This window comes from Thamnophis elegans, chromosome 15 (genome assembly GCF_009769535.1).
Source record: "Thamnophis elegans isolate rThaEle1 chromosome 15, rThaEle1.pri, whole genome shotgun sequence".
NCBI lineage: Eukaryota > Metazoa > Chordata > Lepidosauria > Squamata > Colubridae > Thamnophis > Thamnophis elegans.
In genome coordinates, this window is record NC_045555.1 from 7,721,276 (window position 1) to 7,729,860 (window position 8,585).

At 50.2% G+C, this 8,585-nt stretch overlaps 1 protein-coding gene across 1 annotated transcript; it reads left to right on the top strand.

Moving 5' to 3' along the window:
• The first annotated feature begins 3,478 nt into the window (after positions 1 to 3,478).
• Positions 3,479 to 8,265, top strand: CPLANE2 (ciliogenesis and planar polarity effector 2). The gene is made up of 5 exons (XM_032232015.1): positions 3,479 to 3,697; positions 3,819 to 3,971; positions 5,991 to 6,115; positions 6,561 to 6,697; positions 7,732 to 8,265. Exons 1-5 carry the CDS (start codon positions 3,592 to 3,594, stop codon positions 7,976 to 7,978), a joined length of 768 nt encoding a protein of 255 aa, XP_032087906.1. The 5' UTR covers positions 3,479 to 3,591; the 3' UTR covers positions 7,979 to 8,265.
• The last annotated feature ends 320 nt before the right edge of the window (positions 8,266 to 8,585 follow it).

Genomic DNA, 8,585 nt, shown 5'->3' on the forward strand with positions numbered 1-8,585 from the left:
TCGCTACCTATAAAGCCCTACATGGCAATGGACCTGGGTACCTGAGAGACCGCCTCCTGACGATTACCTCCCATAGACCGATTAGATCTCACAGGTTAGGTCTCCTCCGGATTCCATCCGCCAGCCAATGTCGGCTGGTGACTCCCCGGGGGAGAGCCTTCTCTGTTGCAGCTCCAGCCCTCTGGAATGACCTCCCCGTGGAGATCCAGACCCTTACTCCCCTCCCGGCCTTCCACAAAGCCACCAAGTCCTGGCTGCTCCAGCGGGGGGGGGGGGGGGGCTTGCGAAACATCCAGCCCTGTGAATGTTGCGTTTTTTAAAGTGTTGTCTTTGTCTAGTTATTTCCCCTTCCCTTGTCTATTGTGAGCCGCCCAGAGTCCTTCGGGAGTGGGCGGCATACAAGACAAATAAATACAAATACATTAAAAAAAAGAATATTAAGAGCCATGCATGGGCTGGAATCCACTCACCCTGCAGGGCAAGATGGAATAAATGACAGTTCCCACTGTCTTGGAGGGGGTGGGACATTCAGGTCACCCCAGGTAGTCCGACAAAGCCCCAAATGAAGAAATCTGGAGGGGGGGGTTCAACAGTTGAGCACACTTGCTATCAGCTATCTGACCCACTGCAAAAGAAGGGGGGAGGGTGGCACCAGCGGCTGCAGCTGAAATGTCTTAGTAGGCGGCCCCAGTTGCTAAGACTCTGAACTTGTCGATCAGAAAGGTTGGCAGTTCGGTGGTTCGAATCCCTAGTACAGGTTTCCTGTGTTGGACTAGATGACCTCCAAGGTCCCTTCCAACACTTACTGTTTCCTGAGGGTCAGGCCAGGCTGTCGGCCAGGGTCCACGGCTTCAGCCAATTCCGACAGGTGAGGCAAGGGGGACACCATCGAGGGAGGGTTGGGGGGGGCATGGTCATATCAGCCACCTCCAATGCAGCATGTTTGAATATCTTAACCATTTCTAAGTCTTGAATATCTAACGTTTCTCCGTCTTTGCTTCTGATCACCTGAGGGGTTGGGGGGAGAAACCCCATCTTAACGGTGAGGAGGAGGGACCTTTGGGCAGGGAAAGGGGGGAGGGAGTGTGAGGTGGGCTCCTGCCTGGCAGCTGCCCGCCATGGGAATCCTGCGCCAGCCTTTTGGCCCTGCGGCTCGGCTTGGCTTGTGGCTTTTTCCCACACTCCTCTTGGGAGGCCGCCGTCCTTGCCTTTCCCAGCAGAGAGAAAGCTGCGCCAATCCATCGGAATAGAGCTGGAAGGGACCTTCGAGGTCTTCTAGTCCAGCCTCCCCCTGCTCCAAGCAGGAAACCCTATCGGCCATTTCAGACAAATAGTTGTCCAGTTTCTTCTTGAAAACGTTGGCGCACCCACAATTTCTGGAGGCCGGATTTCATTGTCCCCATTGTCAGGAAATTTCTCCTTAGTTCTCCCCTTTGAAGCTTCCTGGCTGGCTGGCCAGATTGCAGGGATATTCTGAGGGGTGGGGTGCGCCCCTTAGGAATCCCCCCCCCTGCTGCTGCCAAGACGCCCCTAACAAGGCTGCCAGGGGCATGGCTTTCACAAGCCATGTGTCCGGCTCCACCGAACTCCCGTTTCTGGCCACGCCACATTTTAAGGGATTTCAAGGTAAAAAGACCAGACGCGTTTGAAAGCTGCTGCAGCCCACCCACCCACTCCCAGTCCTTTCGCTTGCAGAACACAACTTGCACATCACCGTCTGCTGTTCTCTCCCCCCCCCCTGACACACACACAAACAAGTTCAGTTCCCTCTGGGGTCCTCCCGCAGGAGCAAAAGCCATGGCAGTGGCCAACACGTCGCGTGAGCCCCCGAAACAGGAAGGAAAGAGTGCAGTGGGTGACTTAAGGCGGCTGCTATCTTCTCCCCCACCCCTACCCCCACACACACACACACTGATTTAACAGAGTTGGAAGGGACCTTGGAGGTCATCTAGTCCCACCCCACACCCAAGCAGGGGACCCTACCCCATTTCTGACAGATGGCACTCTAGTCTCTTCTTGAAAGCTTTAGCCCAAGTTTAACAAATTAACAAGAGTTGGAAGGGATCTTGTAGGTCATCTAGTCCAACCCCCCCCCCGCCCAAGCAGGAGTCCCTACACCATTTCTGACAGATGGCAGTCCAGTCTCTTCTTGAAATCTTCCAGTGATGAAGCTCTGAGGTAGCAAAACAGATCTGACTGCCCAAGGAAGAGGCCAACATTGTTTGAAAACAACGAGAAACATACAGATATACAGATTAACAGAGTTGGAAGGGACTTCGTAGGTCATTTAGTCCAACCCCGTACCCAAGCAGGAGACCCTACACCATTTCTGACAAATGGCAGCCCAGTCTCTTCTTGAAAGGTTCCAGGGATGAAGCTCCCACAACTTCTGAAGGCAACTTCTGTTCAAGGGGTTGATTGTTCTCACTATCAGAAAATTCCTCCTTATTTCTAGGTTGAATCTCTGCTTGGTCAGTTTCCATCCATTATTCCTTGTCCGGCCTTCAGGTGCTTTGGAGAATGAGTAGAATAGAATAGAATAGAATAATAGGAATTGGAAGGCACCTTGTAAGTCATCTAGTCCAACACCCCACCCCACCCCGGCCGCCCAAGCAGGAGCCCTTACACCATTTCTGACAGATGGCAGTCCAGTCTCTTCTTGAAAGCTTCCAGGGATGAAGCTCCCACAATTCCGGAGGCAACTTCTGTTCCATTGGATTGTCCTCCTTGTCAGGAAATTTCTCCTTATTTCCAGGTTGAATCTCTCTTACATCAGTTTCCATCCATTATTATTCCTTGTCTGGTCTTCGGGTGCTTTGGGGAATATTTTGACCCCCTCCTCTCTGTGGCAGCCCCTCAAATATTGGAAGGCTGCTATCCTGTCTCCCCTGGTCCTTCTCTTCACTAGACCAGCCATGCCCAGTTCCTGCAACCCTTCATTGTATGTTTTAGCCTCTTGGTTGCCCAACATCTCTTTAATAGTGTGGTTCTTAATTTCAGGTTGCCCCTCTCCTGGATTAGTTTCCATCCGTTGCTTCTTGTCCTGCCTTAGAGTTGCTTTGGAGAATAGCTTGAAATCTCTCCCCCCCCCCCTCCGTCCTCTCTGTGGCAGCCCCTCAAATATTGGGATCCTGCTATCCTGCCTCCCCTGGTCCTTCTCTTCACTGGACCAGCCATGCCCAGTTCCTCCAACCGTTAGGCTCCTCCAGCCATACGCAAGGACGGGATCCCCACGTCCTTCCTATGCGGAAAAGCCAGGCAACCGGCGATGCCCCGGCGCAGGCGATCCGCTTTGCAGGAAGGTAACCTCGCCCCTCCGCCCTCATCGCGGGACGGACGGCCTTAACAAAGAGGCAGCCTGGCATAAATATGAATCGGGCTCAGAATCACGCCCGGCTTTGCCCGGACAAAACCAGGGATGCCAGGGGGAGGGGCCACACCGGTATGACGTCAGGCCAAAGGGAAAAAAAGAGGACGGAAGAAGCCAGAGGCCGGTTGGGGCATGCGCGTTGGGAAGGGAAGCGATCCTAGCGCCTCCTCGCCGCTGGATCGGGCGCAGCGTGGGCCAGCCGGATCCCTCGCAGGGCGGGGATGATCGTCCGCCCGGGATCCGTGGTCGACCCGGACTGGCACAGCACGGAGGAAGGCAGAGCTTACTCGGGCGCCCTCTTGCGCCGGGCGCAGCGCCGATCCTTCGGTGAGGTCGCTGGGCTGAAGCCCCGGGAGATTCCGCGCTTCCCCGCCGCGCGGGCGGGGATCTAGGGCAAAGGACCACCCCGATAACCGGTATTCTCAAAGGGGCTTCTCTCCCTGTGCAGGACTGATCGAGAGACCAGTGGTGGCTCCACAGGCGGCTGCCGACGTAGCCGGTTACAAGGTCTTCGTATCCGGCAAGAGCGGCGTGGGAAAAACCGCTTTGGTGGCCAAATTGGCCGGTCTGGAGGTGCCCCTGGTGCATCACGAGACCACAGGTGACCCCCTGCTTCATCCTCCTCCTCCTCCTCCTCCTGCTGTCCCCAAGGCAAAGCCTTAAAACCAGGGCAGCTGACACTGGCTAAAGGAGAAGCCAGGGCAGAGCTCCACAAACTGGACGGAGTGGTGAGGAGCCTTCCTTCTGCGAGGCAGCCCTGAGAAACTTTTCCTTTTTAAAAATTACTTTATTTTAGTACAAATAATCCATATTCCATTCAACAGTGTCTCGGGTACAAATGTTTGTGCAACAACAGTTAAAATTTACAATCCTATTTATTATTTAACCAAGTCTTATCTTAATGCCAACACATTAAATAACGGATACTTTATATCCTCTTCACTTAACTCTATTAACTATTTTCTATATTTTACTCATCTACTTTTATAACTATGAGTATATCTACTCGTCTACTTTTTTTTACTCATCTACTTTTATATTAACTCATCTACTTTTGTATCTTTTACATCTATGAGTATATCTACTCATCTATCTTTTTTACTCATCTACTTTTATATTCACTCATCTACTTTTATATCTTTTATATCTACTTTTATCCTCTAGCCATCGATCAAATGTTTCCCATATCACATAATAACCAGTTTATTCTTTCTCTTTAATTGCCAATGTTAATCTATTCATTTCTGCATATTCTAATATTTTCCTTATCGCATTCTCCTCTGCAGGAAACTCTTCACTTTTCCAGTTTTGTGCAAATACAATTCTAGCTGCGGTTTTTACATGAATAATCAAATATACATTTTCTTTACTATACGTTTCTGGTAAGATCCCCAACAGGAATATTTCAGGGTTCAAGTCAATATGTTGTTGTATCATATTTTCCAACCACTAGCATATTTTAACCAATATTTTTTAGCTTCTACACATGTCCACCATATATGATAATATGAGCCAGTGTCTGATGACGTTTCCTACATTTAACTGATTTATCTTCAAATATCGTCGCCAATCTTGCCAGTGGCCAATGCCATCTGTAAAACATCTTATACAAATTCTCTTTATATGCAGTTGACATTGTTAGTTTGTAATTTCTATCCCATAATTGCCACCATTTTTCTAGTTCTATCGTATAACCAAAGTTTTTTGCCCAGGCAATCATTGTTTCTTTCACTTCTTCTTCTAATGTAATACTCAGTAAATAGCTGTACAGATTTTTTTTTATCATCCTCTCTTCTGTTCCTGTTAGTATCTTACCTACCATATTTTTTGGAGTATAAGATGCTCCAAAGTAGAAGACGCACCTAGCTTTTAGGGAGGAAAACAAGAGAAAAATAAATCTGCCTCTGCCTCCCAGCAATTTGCCTCCTTGCAGCAAACAGCAAACTGTACAGATGATGTACATTGTTTGTGGTGTTACATTTCAAACTATACTTCTACAGATGCTGTTAAAATTGAAAGTGCTTTCTGGAAGTATATGTTATTCTCTGCTATTTAAAAGAAGATACAATAGCACTGGGCCTCTTCAGATCAAGCCTTTATTTTAAAAAGCTTCTTATTTTCCCAAGTTGTCTAGAACAATAATAAAGCAGTCTTTAAAAAATGAGTCTAATAATTTGAACGCTCTCTAAGCATTTATAGTTATTGACTTACCTTCTTGCCGCAAACAGCCTTTTAAGTTTAGCCTGATTAGAAGAAGAAAAATCTGCCTCTCCCTCCCAGCAATTTGCCTCCTTGCAGCAAAGAGCAAGTTTCACTTTCAATTTCAGTTTAAGCACTAGCTGTTTCAGGCTGCAGGGATTGTCATAGCCTATTTCCTCCGCAAGCCCCATTTTCCCTTGTTGCCTCAAGGAGGTAAATTGCTGGGAGGCAGGGGCCAAAGACGGTGGGTTTGTGGCGCTGCATTCAGTGTATAAGATGCACCCAAATTTTCACCCTCTTTTAGGAAGGAAAAAGGTGCATCTTATACTCTGAAAAATACGGTAATTCTTCCTGAGACCCTCTCCTGAGATGGGGGGGGCTTCCCTAGGAATCTCTTCCCAAGTAACTCTTTCTTTCCCAGGGATCCAGACCAGCCTCGTCTACTGGCCGGCAAAACTGCGAGAGAGCGGCAAGGTGCTCTTTTTCAAGTTCTCCTTCTGGGACTGTGGCGAAGCCATGCTGAGAAAATTTGACCACATTTTACCCGTGAGTTGTCCATGGAGAGACTTTCGGGGCCAGGTTGTATTCTGGGGCAGGGGGGGAGAATGGCGATGCTACTTTGGGGACCCCCTGTTCCCTTTCGGAGTTGGGAACCCTTGTGACGTTTCCCGTGACCCGACAAAAGCGCGAACATCATAAGCGCGCCAACAAAACCATGGCGCTAAAACCGCGATGTCAAAAGCGCATCGACAACAGCGCGCCGACAACAGTGCGCCGACAGAAGCGCGATTTAAGTTACGGTAAGGGTTAGGGTTAGGGTTAGGTTTAGGGTTAGGTTACAGCGCGCTTCTGTCAGAGCGCTGTTGTCGGCGCGCTTCAGGGATCATTCGTCGCTCCTTCGTCGCGCGGTTTTGTCGGCGCGGTTTAGTCAGGCGCGCTTTTGTCGTTCGCGCATTTGTGGTGGAACCCACGTTTCCTCCCTTCACCGCAGGCCTGCAGAGAGAAAGCGGACGCCGTCCTCTTCTTGTTCTCCTTCACGGATCGCGCGTCCTTTCTCGACCTCCCTCACCAAATCTCTCGCGTGACAGACGGAACGAGGCACATGGTCCGAATGGTTGTGGGCACCAAGTATCCTTTAAAGCAGTGGTCCGTGGACCACTGGTGGTCTGTGAGAAAGTTTTGGTGGTCCGCAGAAAAATTTCTGCATTTTTTATATTGCACTAAATTGGGGGTCCTCAAACTATGGCCCCTGGGAAGGATACGTGCAATGAACGCTTGTGCTGCTGCAGAGAGTCTCCCCTTCGGGGTCTTTTTGTGCAGGTCAGAGGGGGGCAGAAATTCCGATTTGGAGTCTGCTTCAGCCTCCTGGTGGGGGGCTTTGGGCGAAGACTGGAGGGATGCGCCGCTGGTGGCAAAGAGCCGAAGGGCCTCGTAAAAGTGGGACTGCATCATGGCCTGGAACTGGCTGAACATCTCAGCCCAGTAAGCCTCCAGGTGGTGGTACCTAGCCTTGCACTCCCACAGGTCTGCCCTCTGCTTGGAAAGCCTATGCTCCTAGTCCTCAGTGAGGTGCTTCTGTTGAGCCTCCTTCTCGGTCAGATCCAATTTGAACTGAGCTGTTTTGCCAACTCTTTCTCCTGGTGGCTGCTTAGCTCCAGCAACTGCTTCCTGTTGGGGCCCAAAGGAGCCCTAGCGGGCAGGCGAGGAGTGGCGAGTAGAGGCTGGCGAGGCGCCCCTCGACATGAGTGACATCGAGTTGGCCACACCCACCCAGTCACATGATCGGCCCACGCCCACCCAGTCGGTCATATTAGTGGTCCGCGGGATTTAAAATTATGAATTTAGTGGTCCCTGAGGTCCAAAAGGTTAGGGACCCCTGCTTTAAGGAGTTTCTCCCCAGGCTGCCCCAGAAAAGGGCCCTGAGGGCAATCTGCCTCTTTTTAAGATGTTTTTTTTTTTGAAATATTAGGCTTTTTCACAATAACCGTCCTTTTCTTCCTGCAGCCTGTCCTTGATCCCAAAAAATAACCCTTTCGAAATTAAAATATGTACAATCACTGCAAGGATTAAGAGGGGCAGCCCAGTCCAGAGCAGAAGAATCGGCTCAGGCTGAGTTTGTCACTTTCTTACTGCTTGGCCCTTCCTTGACCAAATGTCTCCAGGTTTGACCAGTTTGCCCACACGGATGTGACCGAATCAGACATGGCGTCTTTCTCCCACACCTGGGGTTTACCGGTCTTGCGGACAAAGAGTGTCGGCGAGCGGCACTCGGACGGATACGCCGGCCTAGCTGAGGTGGCCCATCTCTTGAACAGGCTCGCCGAACATCTCTGGAGGCAGGACCAGGTGGCGGCCGGCCTAGTTTCTGGAGAGGAGAGCCCTACCATACCGGAAGCACTGGCTTCATGAAATCCTAATTCTGCTGCATCGGTTTCCTTTCAATAAACTTGCTTGATGGTTCTTAATGGCCTTTAAACCCCAATCTTTGTATCTGCTGTCAGGGAAGCCCCTTGGGCCAATTTCTGGGTTATGTCGTTGGTAAAAATGCCATCAAGGAGGCAGAGGGGACAGAAGGCAGCCTGGAGGACAGGCCTCCACAGATCCAACTTGTGAGGCTCCCAAGAGTAATTTGCAAGTTTGTGCCAGATTCTCTTGACAGGCAGGAGCAGAATTGTTCTGAGCGAGGCTTCCCAAGAGCCTGAAGCAAACTCCTGGTCCCGACAAAAAACCCTTTTATTAATTGACTGTGAATTTTGCTCATTCACATCCAGCAAAGTCTTTCGAGGGAAGATTTACGGTCACAGACCTTATCTGGCTTGGAGAGCTGCCAGGCCGATTGCTTCAGAACTTGGCAAGGAGTCTCGGAGAGTCACCAACCAATTCAGCGAACTAATTGTCTCCTGCAAACTCCACTCCCCTTTCACTCCTCTTTTATTTCCTCTGGGAGGGGCCATTCATCGTCCATCTGTGGCCTTACTCCCAAGTCGACCCCTCTTGTTTAGCGGTTCCCTTCATC